At 36.2% G+C, this 14,432-nt stretch overlaps 2 protein-coding genes across 3 annotated transcripts in view; one reads left to right on the top strand and one right to left on the bottom strand.

Moving 5' to 3' along the window:
• Positions 1–7,727, top strand: part of LOC100651221 (probable chitinase 10) — a 29,916-nt gene extending 22,189 nt beyond the window's left edge. The window contains exons 2-16 of the mRNA XM_003400441.4: positions 180–261; positions 1,771–1,931; positions 2,390–2,627; positions 2,796–2,975; positions 3,112–3,235; positions 3,485–3,794; positions 4,392–4,821; positions 4,891–5,108; positions 5,214–5,368; positions 5,452–5,592; positions 5,755–5,902; positions 6,131–6,316; positions 6,390–6,512; positions 6,630–6,831; positions 6,955–7,727. Of these exons, the coding sequence (XP_003400489.1) occupies positions 180–261; positions 1,771–1,931; positions 2,390–2,627; positions 2,796–2,975; positions 3,112–3,235; positions 3,485–3,794; positions 4,392–4,821; positions 4,891–5,108; positions 5,214–5,368; positions 5,452–5,592; positions 5,755–5,902; positions 6,131–6,316; positions 6,390–6,512; positions 6,630–6,831; positions 6,955–7,163 (2,907 nt within the window). The 3' untranslated portion in view covers positions 7,164–7,727. The remainder of the gene's footprint in view (positions 1–179; positions 262–1,770; positions 1,932–2,389; positions 2,628–2,795; positions 2,976–3,111; positions 3,236–3,484; positions 3,795–4,391; positions 4,822–4,890; positions 5,109–5,213; positions 5,369–5,451; positions 5,593–5,754; positions 5,903–6,130; positions 6,317–6,389; positions 6,513–6,629; positions 6,832–6,954) is intronic.
• A 235-nt stretch (positions 7,728–7,962) lies between these two features.
• On the bottom strand, positions 7,963–14,424 carry LOC100651343 (chaoptin). 2 transcript variants are annotated; one of them, XM_003400442.4, is made up of 10 exons: positions 14,252–14,424; positions 13,732–13,921; positions 13,136–13,283; positions 12,845–12,955; positions 11,991–12,737; positions 11,661–11,809; positions 10,570–11,352; positions 9,706–10,460; positions 8,976–9,492; positions 7,963–8,719 (listed from the first exon to the last, which is right to left on the bottom strand). In XM_003400442.4, exons 1-10 carry the CDS (start codon positions 14,279–14,281, stop codon positions 8,376–8,378), a joined length of 3,774 nt encoding a protein of 1,257 aa, XP_003400490.1. In that variant the 5' UTR covers positions 14,282–14,424; the 3' UTR covers positions 7,963–8,375. The 2 variants fall into 2 exon arrangements, with proteins under 2 accessions (XP_003400490.1, XP_048267812.1); XM_048411855.1 differs by lacking the exons at positions 13,732–13,921; positions 14,252–14,424 and having other exon boundaries at positions 13,132–13,295.
• Between the last annotated feature and the right edge of the window lie 8 nt (positions 14,425–14,432).

The following is a 14,432-nucleotide window of genomic DNA, read 5'->3' as shown; positions in this document are numbered from 1 at the left end:
TATCGACCCGAACGAGCACAAAGAAGAAAATGGCCTCTCCGAGGCGGACTGAATCGGCTCCTGGTGATCGAGAACCATGAAAATATTTCGATATTTCGCGTTTGTTTCCCGGTCAAATATTTAGGAGTAATAGCAACGACAGGTTCCACGGATCAGTAACACGTTCACTTTCTTTTCAGGTGTCGACTAGCAGAACGACCTGTTGTTGGCTGCTGCTCGTCTGCTTGATCGTACTTCTCGGAACTCTCGACAATGCAGAAGGTAATCACTTACCAACTTTCCAATGATATGAATCTTTCGCTTATTTTCCTCTCTTAACGTAATACCAGTTCGTTTCCTCTCGTTTCGAAATATTAGGGTACTCGGTACTGCATATCGACGAGAATTTGCTAAGAGAGCGATACAAGCGAGGAAAGTAAATTTTTCAGGAAATTGGTTTGGGATAAATAATTACTAATTACTCACACATTTACTGATAGCTTATTTTCCTTTTAATTTACTTAGTACAGCGATTTTGGTATTGATAAATCCCTGTCGATTGATAAATGGTAAAATATTGTTTCTTACGTGGGAAACAGTTAATTATCATTTGATAATTGTGACATTAACTCGCTTTCAGAGTTTAGTTTTGCAAACATAGCGTCTCAAAAAGTCAATCGCGTGCCAAGCCACCTCTTACGTATGCATTATGTGATGTGAATAAGTTACCGGTATAAATTAACGGATGGTGCTCGAAAAGTAGCCGTAATTTAGTCTGCTATGTGTCAACTTTTTCTTCAGTTTTGGACCTGTTCAGATTTTACATTTTTAATTCAACTTGACCAGAGAAGTGCGATAAATAATTCGATCACTAATTTCAGTCCTCCTATTCTTGCTAATTCGTTTCCCTGTCAAGATAATTTTGTTTCAAATCCGAGTACATACGATCAATTGTTCGATTCACTATACCTCAAAATCTACAGTTTTCCCAGTTTATATTTAGTTTCATTCAAGAAATGTTTCTTTCAAATTCTTTAACGTTCTAAAGGTGGACGTTCTAAAAGTGAAACTTTTATTCTATATATTTCAACTATAGACAAATATTTTTCTGGTCAATGTATAAATATGTGATATCGCGTTGAACGAATCACCAATTTTACATTATTTCATCGTAAAAGCATATGTAACGTATATTTCATCATACGGTTTAAATTATTTCTACAACCATTTTTATTTTTCAAAAGACAAGGTTGCGGAAGCAAAGCACTACGTAGAATGAGCGAAAGGCGCTAATCTCCATTTTCGTTTCTTCATTACAAACATGAATCATTATATAAGAATGGCCCACATATTCTCAAATGATCAAAGTTATGTAAACTGGTACTAATATTTCGAAAAACTTTCTCGGACAAACGTAACTTCTCTTTTAAGAGCATTTGCATAAACGTATGTATCTATGTTAAATATGTTTTTTACGCTAAATTTGCACAGAAAAGTTCGTACGAAAATTTAACAGTATGTACCTTTGTATTAATGATCAGTATATATTTTACGTTGCTTATTTTTTATCTGTATTTTATTATTCATCGTCTTTGATGTTTCGAAAATTCTTCGCCTTTTGCAATAATGAATTCTTTTGAATAATTTTTATAATATTTTCACAATAAATATTAAGTAAATAGAACGAATAGAGTTGAACATGCAGTGCTAATATCTCACCTATTTATCTCTTTATTTCAAAAAGAAAAATCAATTTGCAACGCGTTAGTATAAAAATAATGCGTGAAACAGGTACAAGAAAAAGATTTCGCAGACCGGCAACCGCCGCCCCATCGATCTCGAGCGATCAGGAAGTCTCAGCAAGCGTGAACAGATTCAAGGTCACGCGAAATCGTATCAATAATAAGAACAAGAAGAATGAAATTCAGACTGGTAAACCGGAGGACTACAAGGTAGGTATGATAATTATTGTTACATATACAATGGTATAAAGAATTCCGTACTGATTCATGCAATTCGCTGAAACTATTCAATTACCTCAGCGTCATATAATTAGTAATTAAAAAAATCTACATTTACGCTTCAACAACTTTGTTACTTGTACTCCAAGAAACGAATTTTTTGAAAAAAGAATATTACAAAATATGGTGTAATTTATGATACAATTTACAGTAAAATTTAATTTATAATAATCTTGAAACGAACACCTTTTTGTCATACGAAATTTCATTTTCACGAGGAAGTGACTTTAAAAAACAAAAATGATCCTCTTTAACGTAAAAAGCTTATGTTTTGATCTTCGTAATATCAGAAATATCCACTTGTTATTTCCCCGTTATTTATTTTCTCAAGGAAATAAATGTGAAACGAAAAGCAACGAAGGGATCGTAATTAGTTTTAATTTGTACAGCTTGTATGTTACTATACAAACTGGTCTCAATACCGGACGAAAATTGGGAAATTTTTACCCGAAGACATACAACCGGACTTGTGTACGCACATCATATTCGCCTTCGGTTGGTTGAAGAAGAACAAGCTGACCAGCTTCGAGTCGAATGACGAAACGAAAGATGGAAAAACTGGACTATACGAACGAATCGTGAATTTAAAGAAGGCTAGTCCCTCTTTGAAAGTTTTACTTGCGATTGGTGAGTATCTTAGGGAATATATTTTCCTCGAAGATAGATAGATTCAAATATGTCAAGAAGAAAATGTATTTATTTATTAAAAAATTGATCAAAACATTAAATAGTGTTTTTTTAAAATTTCTGTATACGAAGATTTGTGAAAGTGTCACCATTGATAATTTTAATCAGGTGGATGGTCGTTCGGCACTCAAAAATTCAAAGACATGTCCTCGACGAGGTACGCAAGGCAAACCTTCATATACAGTGCCATTTCGTATCTGCGTGATCGAAATTTCGATGGCCTCGACATCGACTGGGAATATCCGAAAGGAGGAGACGACAAGAAGAACTACGTTCTTCTGTTGAAAGGTAAATACAGAATTAATGCTAATTGGATTCTCATTGCGAGTGACTCACAGATAATTCACTTACAAAATCTGCTTCTACATTGTAAAGCTTCACACAAATTGTCTAATTATACTATTTCATTTATTTACATCTATAGAGCTTCGAGAAGCGTTCGAAGCTGAAGCTCAGGAGAAGAAAATGCCGAGACTTCTTTTAACAGCTGCTGTGCCGGTTGGTCCTGACAATGTGAAAAGTGGATACGATGTACCAGCAGTTGCTAGGTAAATTGACGTAACGAAATTAAAATTTCTTAGCTTTACGCTTCATTTAACAGAAGGGTAAATATATAAAATCTAATAGTAAAATAAAATAAGAAAACTTATAGACTATACGTTTTTATATTGTTACACAAATTATTGCGAAATGGAGCTATCTTCAATTGTAAAAAGAAGAAATATAAAATTCGTCGTTTTGACGATTTTCCTAATTCCATTGTCAATGGGTTGATAAAAATCATTATATCTACTTAGCTACCTAGACTTCATCAACCTGATGGCATACGATTTCCACGGGAAATGGGAGCGAGAGACGGGTCACAACGCACCTTTGTACGCTTCTTCGTTAGATTCCGAGTGGCAGAAACAGCTTAGTGTGGATAACGCAGCCTCCATGTGGGTCCGTTTGGGTGCCCCTAAAGAGAAACTGATCATCGGCATGCCGACCTATGGCCGATCTTTCACTCTCTCGAACGTCTCCAATTTCCGTGTTCATGCACCTGCAAGTGGCGGTGGCAAGGCTGGCGAATACACCAAGGAATCCGGCTTTCTTGCCTATTACGAGGTACCTGCGATCTCTTGCTTCTGAACGTGACTCTTGCTTCACCCAAAGTGCCATTTTACTCATTGAAACTCGCGTGGATCGTAAATTTAAATCAACTTTTTTTGACTCGCGAGGTCCTTAGATAATCGATCGATTAGATACTTTCCCCATTTCTTGCGGTTAGAAATTTATTATCGCTTTATTCCCAGTCGAAGGTAGTTAAAGGATAAGCAATTTAGCTGTCTGTTTGATTCTAATAATAAGTGGGAATGGTGATTACTGGGTTTTGTGATTCAAAGGGATAGTTAAAATGGTGGTTTTAAGGAAAAATGTAAATGCAGGTTCAGTGGCTCGCGAAAGTACTTGAACGCTTATAGAAACTCTTTATGAATATGTTACACAAAACATTTCAAAAAGTTTAATACAATATCTATACATTTACAAAAATTCTCCAGAGTAAGTGTTCAAGTATGTGTTTAATGAGTCACAGTATAGAGATGTTTGAATGGTTTAAAAGTTTGATTAATTTTTGAATGAGAATTTGAAGAAGAAACAAGAGCAATTTTTCCTTCATACACAGGGTTAACGATAAATAAACCTTCCTTCTATTTTCTATAGATCTGCGAGATGTTACAAAACGGTGCAGCTTATATCTGGGACGATGAGATGAAAGTACCATACTTGGTGCAGAACGAGCAGTGGGTGGGTTTCGACGACGAGAAATCTATTCGAGGCAAAATGGACTGGCTGAAGAGCAAAGGTTACGGCGGTGCCATGGTGTGGACGGTTGATATGGATGACTTCAATGGCACAGTTTGCGGTGGAAATGTCAAGTACCCCTTAATCGGAGCGATGAGGGAGGAATTGCTGGGAATATCAAGAGGTCCAAGTGCCAAGGACGTAGATTGGAGCGCCGTGGCCAGCACTGTATCTGAAAGCATCTTGAAAAAGCCAGAACCTTACAAGATATTGGTCTCGGAAGTTATCAACAAGGCGAAGAAACTTCAAAAACCGACAACGCAACTCGTCGTCAGTCCTCCTACCAATGGTAAACTTTTCTCCTTGAATTTTTTGGTTTGCGTTAACGCATTATAGATAACTTAATCATTGTTCGTAGAAAGGGCAGCTCAATCAATGTGTTACCTAACAAATTGGTCGCACAGAAGACCTGGAGCTGGAAAATTTGTACCGGAAGACATCGATCCAACTCTTTGCACACATATAGTCTATTCGTTCGCAACCTTGAAAAATTACTTGCTTGCAGAAGAAAGCGAGAAGGACACGGAGATGTATGAACGATTGATCGCTCTGCGAAATAAGAATCCTGACATTAAGGTTGAATCCTATTTTTCATACATATCGATCGATATACATTTGACACGTATTTTGATACGTACCAAGCAGACCGTGGTATATATCACCGCCTTAATAATTTTTCAGATATTATTGGCGATCGGTGGTTGGGCTTTCGGATCAACCCCGTTCAAAGAACTGACCAGTAATACTTTCCGTATGAATCAATTCGTTTATGAAGCCATCGAATTTCTCAGAGAATACAAATTTGATGGTCTAGACGTTGATTGGGAATATCCACGGTAAATTTCGGAAAATAATTTCTTCGCGTTTAATGTTCCCTCGTTCTTTCGTTTTATATTCTTCTTTTTATTTATTACATTAGGGGTAGTGACGACCGAGCAGCCTATGTGAATCTTTTGAAGGAACTTCGACTGGCATTCGAGGGTGAAGCAAATAGTTCTGGACAACCAAAATTAATCTTATCAGCCGCGGTACCAGCTAGTTTTGAAGCTATTGCCGCAGGGTAAATTCCAGTTATTGCGTTTCTTTAATAATTAATTAACTATCTTTAACGAAAACAAGTTTCAATATCTCACAACGTGTAGCTACTATCGAGCGTATGGCTCCGAAATGCAATTAGATTATTTTTCTAGCTTCTTCCTTTTAGCTAGTTCGTTAATTTCAGGTACGATGTACCAGAAATATCAAAGTATCTGGACTTCATTAACGTGATGACGTACGATTTCCACGGCCAATGGGAGAGACAAGTCGGTCACAATAGTCCTCTGTATCCTTTGGAAAGTGCTACCAGTTACCAGAAAAAATTGACAGTGGTACGTATTGAAAATTACTTTCTCCTACATTTTTATTAAGTATGGTTGCACTCTTTCATGTAATTGGCAAGTAATGTTCTTTCTTAACGAATATTCTAATTCTATAAGAAAGTACCATTTTAAATACTCAATTAAATCCTATAATTTGGCACTGTGAATGATCAGCACCATAAAATATACATTTTTCAATAGATGAGAATACCTCATATGTATATGAAAAAACTATAGGATTACAGTGCAAGGGAATGGGTGAAACAAGGTGCTCCAAAGGAGAAATTAATGATCGGTATGCCAACTTATGGCAGATCCTTCACATTAGTGGACAAAGAGAAATTCGACATCGGAGCCCCAGCCTCAGGAGGTGGAATAGCTGGCAATTTCACCAACGAAGCCGGATTCCTCTCGTCTTACGAGGTATTACACATCAACGTATACTAACCTCTTGTCCAACACGTCGCATTAACAGAAATACTAAATGAATGTATAGATTTGTACCTTCCTCAGTGAAGAGAACACTACGCTAGTATGGGATAGTGAGCAACAAGTTCCTTTCGCGTACAGAGAAGATCAGTGGGTTGGATTCGATGACGAAAGAAGCCTTATAAATAAGGTAAGAGAAACGCTAACGTCAACATTTCTCTTGAAAGTCAACGAAAATATCAGAGACGCGCGTCAATTTGTACTGCGATTAATATAATTAACTCGCAATTTTTCTTTATTACATTAGATGCAATGGCTCAAAGAAGAAGGCTTTGGAGGTATAATGATCTGGTCGGTGGATATGGATGACTTCAGAGGAAGTTGCGGAGCTGGCAAGTATCCATTAATCAAAGCTATGATGAAAGAGCTGCGAGACTATAAAGTGAAATTGGAATACGATGGTCCTTACGAATCTCATTTGAGGAATGGGAGGTACACCACCAAAGATCGTAAGTGTTTATTATTTATTATCTTGTCAGAATTTTATAGAGGTCGATTAATTTCGTAGAATTTTTCAACTGACCAATTCTCGAAAAATTGATCTGAATGACTTAGTGCGTTAATCGTTTCAGCGAATGAGGTAAGCTGTGATGAAGAAGACAACCACATATCTTATCATCCTGACAAGAACGACTGCACTATGTACTATATGTGTGAGGGCGAAAGGAAGCATCACATGCCCTGTCCGGTAAATCTGGTATTTAATCCCAATGAAAATGTTTGCGATTGGCCTGAAAACGTTGACGGATGCGTACAACACACACAGGCACCACCAGTGTAAAAAGAAGGAAAAAAAAGAATGGGAAGAAACAAAGATAATATCTATTTAAGGATATTTTTCTGCGGCTCGCGATTATATTGTAAAACGCGAAGAACATTCACACGACGTTAATTAGTATAGTAATGTTAATTAAAAAAAAAAAAAAGATCGTAATTCGTCGAAAAAAAAAGCAGAAACACGATAATCGTTAATCGACGAGGAGTTTTGTTATCAAGAAATCTTTTTTTATTCGAGAATTTTTATTCCTTCTCCTTACTCCAATTTTCCCTCTTTCCCTCTCTTTAAAGCTTTTACTTTTTTCCTTTAAATTCTCCTCCTATCTCTCATTGATTCTGTCTAACTATGCGTTTCTCATGTGTATAAACCGCGCACTATGTCCAGCTACTGTGACAGATACATTTTGTAAATAAAAAGAAATAAGATTCTCCGAAAAAATAATTCATATCTCGCTTGTAACGGCGAAAGAAAGCAAATTGTACGTACTATTAATTAGTAATTTCGTTTTATTTTGTAACTTTACATAAGAAGAACTTTACATAAAAAGAAGATAATTTGTTGTTCGTACGGCTTTTGTCTTTGGTTTAAGCTTATCCCTGCTATTTTCATTTCAAACTCATTGATAACAACGATATAAATAAGTAGCAACACGAAGTTTAACCCTTAATCATTGCAATTATAACCACTAATCCAAAACCGAAATATTGATAACATCAATGATAACAAGTTTAGTTTAAGTCGTAAAACTTAGTTATCTCGCTGTTGAAATTAAATGATGAAATCAGTTTGTAACAACCACCTATACAGTCTTACTATAAAAATCCTTTATTTTTCAAACGTAAATAGTAACATGTTAAACAAACAGCTAGTATTAAACTTACCACTAGTAAGGGTAACATCATTTGTGCGCATACTTTTCTTACATTAATATTTAAGTCTCATCAACGCTGTTAAATTAAATCAAATTATTTAAGACAACATATTTACATATTTTTGTAAATACAAATTTAACACTTTGCCACTCATAAATTTCTCCCCTGTAATTATCATTGAAGACAATGATTTTAAATCATTCAAAAACCACAATGAAGAAACTATATTTTAATTCCTATATTTATTTAAATATAAGAATTAAATATATTTAATTCCCTTATGATGTACATGTTGAAATAAAAAATATGTGGGAGATGGTAAAACCATAATAATTTCTTCGTTTTAATATAAAGTGAACGATTCAGTAGGCGCGATTATCGTTAGGAGAATGATGTCCACTATAGCCAGCCAAGTGGTAGCTAGTCTTTCGTAATTACCAGAGCTAAGAGCAGAGGCTTGACAGGCAGTGTGAGGGGTCCCTAAAGTTAACAGAACTTTATCAGACGAATATGACGGCGTGGTTTCGGTACAGACGGCTCTCCCAGCGATCGTTCTCAGCTGTCGAGCATCCGATTGAGAAGCTGTATGGATTTGACGAGACTCTCGTAGCCATCTTCGTAACCATAAGCTGAGCCAAGCGATCTCGCAATCGCATTCAAGAGGATTTCCAGATACCTGTAAACCGCCTGAAAAACAACGACACAGTTGTGTTTTCTTTTTCTTTAAATATGAAAGTTTCCATTACATTTCTTCATTATATACATATATACTACATGCATATACTACATATGTGTCACATAATTTTCAAGAAAGAGAAACTTATTAATCAAAATTTATTTGTTGTAAGTGTGTACAATACTTGTATGAGCCTACTGTGCGAACCAAAGATCAGCCTGCGTTTTTTATGCCGTAAATATTAAATAAGTTAACTGCTTTACGTACCAGCAACCATATTGGTTCCAACGCTCTCCCATGAAAGATTCCCATAAATAACCGAAGGACTAAGTTCGTTGATATGATTGTTCCTCAAGTCCAAAGTCAATTGAGAGAGTCTCTTCGTCAAAGAAAGAAACATATCGGACTGCAGTCTCCGGACTCGAGTATCCCTGATCCTTAATATCAATTCACCACCTTCGATAGTAGAGAACGCTTCTGAGGAAATCACCTCGAGATCACTTCCCGAAATAGTCAATTCTCTGAGCTGCTTTGTGAAAGCGTTTTGTATCTGATGTTTCAGCAAATGCTCTGTTACTTGAATCTCCACGGTTCTTAATGGTAATCCAGTTAACAGATGTCGGAGATGAAATCCGTCCGCTTCAGGCCACGTCTGAATCCGAAGATGTTTCAGATATTTTAAGACGCGAAGGCAATCTTTGTCCACCGATCTGGTTTTATTCAGGTTTCTGAGATTCAGTTTCTCCAGTCTTGGGTAACCCAGGAAGCTCTCTTTCGTCAGTTCCTAAATTTTTAATTTCATTAGCGAATATTTTTAGACAATTTTTTAAACACATAAAACACGTTCATTTCGTTATAAAGACTGCAGACAACATTTTATTTGTCTATAGAAAATAAGTTTTAATGTTTAAAATATTATCTCTTGCTATTCTTCAAAACTTTTAAACGAAAATGAAAATATTGTATGAATCAACAGAAATACGATCAAAGAACTCACCTCTATTGGATTGCCAGACACATCAAGTTCTCTCAACAGACTTAATTTCACATTGGGCATAGAAGTCAACGAATCATTCACCAACCATAGGATCTTCAAATCCTTCAAATACTGGAACTGTTTGTCAGACGTCGAGTGTATATGATTAAAAGACAGATCTAAGACGTTTAAATTCGTCAGTGGAAGAAGAGGTATGTCTCTAAGACCGCAATTAGCCAAATACAGCTGCCTTAACCCAGGCAAGTAATGAAAGAGTTCCTTAAAATTTGCTTGAAGAATATTTTGAGATACATTGAGGCTTAGAAGTTTTCCCAAAGAAACAAATGAATTGTCTGGCAGGATGGTTAGCCTGTTATGCGCCAAATTTAAAGAAACCAATTGCGAAGTTGGAAAAGCAGTCGAGTCTAGGTGATCCACAAAATTGTCCGCTAAATTAAGATCTCGTAAGGTATAGCCAACCTCGAGAAAAGACGGCGACGGTACCACGGTGAATTTATTCTTACTTAAGTCAAGAATCTCCAATTTTGTCCCTTCGAAAACGTCTCTTGGTAGGGATCTTATTTTATTCCCAGACAAATTCAGGATTCGTAAATTCTTTAGATTACGGAATTGCTCGGTGGATAGTTGAGTGATCTGATTTCCACTTAAATCTAACTGTTGCAGTAATTCTAAACCGTGGAAAGATTGTTTCCGTAAGCTTTCTATCTTGTTGTTTCGCAGATTTAGCGTTTCCAAGTGTCTCAGCGTAAAGGTGCCTAGAAAAATTTGCTATTAATAAAAAGTTAATGAAATTTTTGTTGATAAGATGCGTTTCATTATACTCAAGGAACTGGACAATAACGATATAGTAAAATATTATTTTACCTGATTCAAGAACAACGATGAAATTACTCTGCAGATCCAAACTTTTCAACTCCGGTGTTCCATAAAACGTGTCCGCCGGCAAGTGACTGATGTTATTGAAACTCAAATCCAATCTCGTCAAATTATTCGTGAAGCTTCCAGAATTTATGGTCGAAATCGCGTTATATGAAACGTTGAGAGCAAAATCTGGTCCGCCGATTTCCGCGATCGCGTCCAGATCTAGCATCACCAATTTGTTGAACTCCAAATGAAGGAAACGCAAGCTAGGCAGACCGTAAAATGCATTTTTCTCCATTTTAGTGATCCGATTGTAAGCCAACGATAGCGTCACCAATTCCGGGCAATCCATAATGGAATCGGAATTAAGGATCTTTATTCTATTCCCGGTCAGATCCAGCGATCTCAATTCGGTCAGATTATGAAAGCTGAAGTCTGGGATGGCTTCGAGGAAATTGTAACCGAGCTTCACATCTCGAAGCTCGGGATGGACGCTGGACAGAAATATTCGTTCAGGCAGATAGTGAAGTCGATTCGATTCCAGATTGATGTAGCGTAATCGCTGGAAGGAATAAAACGCGGTAGCCTCGATTGTCTGAAAGTTGTTGTTATCCAAAACGAGCCACAGTAAATTCGAAAGGGGCCTGAGTGCCCGTTGAGGGAACACGTCGGTCGCGAAAGCGAAGCTCAATTCGAGAATGTCGAGACTCTCCTCGATACCAACGAAGCAATCGTCGTCGAGCTCCGTTAAGTGGTTGAAAGACAAACTGAGCTCTTTCAGCTTCCCTGAAAGTGATCGAGAGATTGGCATTTCCTCCTTACTCATCTTTTTCTATGCACAGCATTACCATACAATAAACAAGCTGTAAAATATTATATAAAATGACTAAATATTATATAAAAGAATAAAACAAGTACAAATGAGAAATATATTTAAATGTAAAATTGAACTGGTCGTTGAATCTCATGACCAGAATTATTTAAAATCGTATTTTAATTAATCACATACATGGCAACTTATCCTATGATTTTATGATAATATATGCTAATAAACCAAATAGTTGTGACAGAAGGAGATCTAAACTGAAGCTTACTTGCTCCTTTGAACGTTTCGTCTTTCAGTTTCGTCAAGATATTGTTTCTAAGCAAGAGAATTTCAAGATCCTCTGCCCATTCGAAGTCACCCGGCTGAATATGAGAGATTTTGTTGTAGCCGAGATTAAGATGGAGTAACCTCTGGCACCTATTTCGTAAAACATCCTACCATTAAATATGGATATTAAATAGCGTAAAGATTATTTACAACTGTATATCGATCTCTCAGTTCTCCAATGTTAAGCAATTCTTGCTACCAAATCGCAAAACAAGATGAACTCTAAACATCAAACAGTGAAGTGCACACACGAATTAAAGAAGCAAGGCACCTGGTTACAGCCGCAACTGGTACCGCATCCAAGCTATTCGTAGCCAACGAAAGCGCCCGCAAATTCTCTGCAAACTCATAAAATGCATCGCCAGATATGTTCCTAATGTCGTTATTAGCAAGATACAGGTATGACAACTTCTTCAATCGACTAACTGCTGCAGGAACACTGGAAAGATCGTTATTTTCCAGGTTCAGATATTCCAGCATATCCTCGAGCCCTCGGAAAGCATCATCGTCAACGTTCTTGATCGAATTCGAGGACAAGTGGATCCTTTTAGTCTCGAGACCATCAAAAATACCAGCAGTTAAGGACGTTAACTTATTGCTGTCTAGATTGAAATCTTTAATCTTCAAGGTTCGGTTGGTCAAGCTTAGTGTACCAATCCATTCGATGCAATTTTCACTGACGTCGACCAGTTCTAAATTTGAGCTTTGGAAATCGGGTAGTTCAAGGCTTTTAAAGTCGTTGCCTCTCAGATACAACCACGTGAGATGTCTTAAGGATTTCAAGGAGGATGGAAAGGATTTTAAAAGGTTGCTATTGAGACTTAGAGTGTGTATATTGGGAGGTAGACTGCCTTCCAATAGTTCCTCGATGTTATTGTTGTCGAGATTCAACCAAGCCAGGGATTCGAACGTGTTGAATATTTTTGGTATCTCGATGATTGAATTATCTCCGAAGAAGGCGTTTGTTAGTGCATCCTTCGAGTGTCCCCAGTCACCATCCAGCGATGTTAAATGATTGCTACAAATATAACTTTTCTATTAGAATTATATAGTTTTATGATTTGATAGATTGATTCTTTTATTGAATTCATGAGAACCTTTGTCGAATTCCCTCTACACCTTTACCTGTGCATATTGAGCCAGTTTAGTTTCTTCAGGTCGCGAAAAACCTTAAATGGCACGTCCTCCAAGGCATTGTAGCTGAGATCCAGTGAACGTAAACTATCCGCAATACCTCTAATAACATATATTCCCTTAAATGAAGTATTAAATGCACCTCTTGAACATATAATAATTAGATACTTACAAATTATTATTCTCTTATCTTGTTACAAAATATTATATTTAACGGATGAAACAAAACAATACAAACATCGAAAACATATAATTTCATTATCTTCCGTCATACTAACTTACGAAAAGGATTTATCACCAATGTTGGACAATCGATTGCTCATTAATCCCAAAGCTTCGACACCAACTGAACTCGTGAGCGCGTCGTTGTCCAACGCCTGGATCCCAGATCCAACTACATCCAACTGAGCCACGTAACTTACGGAGACATCTATTATTAAATATATCTTCTTTAATTTAAATATGGATTTTCTGTGTAAAATACGAAAGCACGAAGGACCATCCAATCTTAAATAATAAATAAAAATAAATATTGTATTTGTCGTAAGAGCTAATATTTAAAAATAAGGCAAGAAATATAGCATTGCACCTTAAAAAATGAAAATAGATCTAAGAAATATCTTTCCTTCGTTAATATTAAATATTTTCTTCGTCAAAAGAAGAAGAAGACAATGACTTCTGTGCAATGTAATTTTTATTACAAAAATTTTTCTTTTGTTCTCTACTTTCATAGTTTTTAAGCTATCAAAGCTGACGATTACTGCCTCGTTGTACGTCAAATAATTATAGTTATACCGTACCCGTAGCTCTATCCATCTCTGTAACTTTCAAACGTGAAGATTCAGTAAAATCAAGTTTGTAAAATATGATAAATTTACCTGGAAATCTGGCAAATGGTATTCCTATGCAATTGATATCCATCTTCGTGAAATCTTCATCATCTTGAATCCAACACATACACATGGTGTTGAACGTACATGGTACGCTGTAGCATTTTATGACACTCGACATACAAAAGATAAAAAGGATCTCTATGTATATACGGTCCACCTGCTTGTTTAACAACATCTGTATGGAATAGACAAAGAAACTAATCAATTTAGTGTAATTATGCATATATATATATATATATATACAATATATATACATATATACAAATTGTTCAAGTCCAATTTTGCAAAACTAAAGTGAAGATCCAGTTGTGCATTGGTAGAAAATCTTAAATATTTTCAAACAAGGGAAAATGAATGTATGTGGTATCATCCTAAGAAGAATGATTTACGTAAATAAAAAAATGAACATGAAACGGTAAAAATGACAATATGCCACGGAGAACATTGAACTTAGTAAATAAATAAGCAAATAATCATGCAGAATAAAACAAGATATGGGATATACCTTTCTAAATGTCAATGTTCGGCAGCTCATATAAACTAGCACTCGTCAAATTAATTTTCGTGATCGTCTAACCATTTTAGAACGAATTACGGGTCTTTCGTTAGTTTACACGTTCTATTTTTCATGGCCATGCTAAAGGCAAGCAGCAAGGAAGCAACAGAACGCAAACTCGGGCAGACTG

Source organism: Bombus terrestris, chromosome 14, assembly GCF_910591885.1.
Source record: "Bombus terrestris chromosome 14, iyBomTerr1.2, whole genome shotgun sequence".
NCBI classification, from domain to species: Eukaryota; Metazoa; Arthropoda; class Insecta; order Hymenoptera; family Apidae; genus Bombus; species Bombus terrestris.
This window is presented reverse-complemented; position numbering and strand designations above follow the sequence as displayed.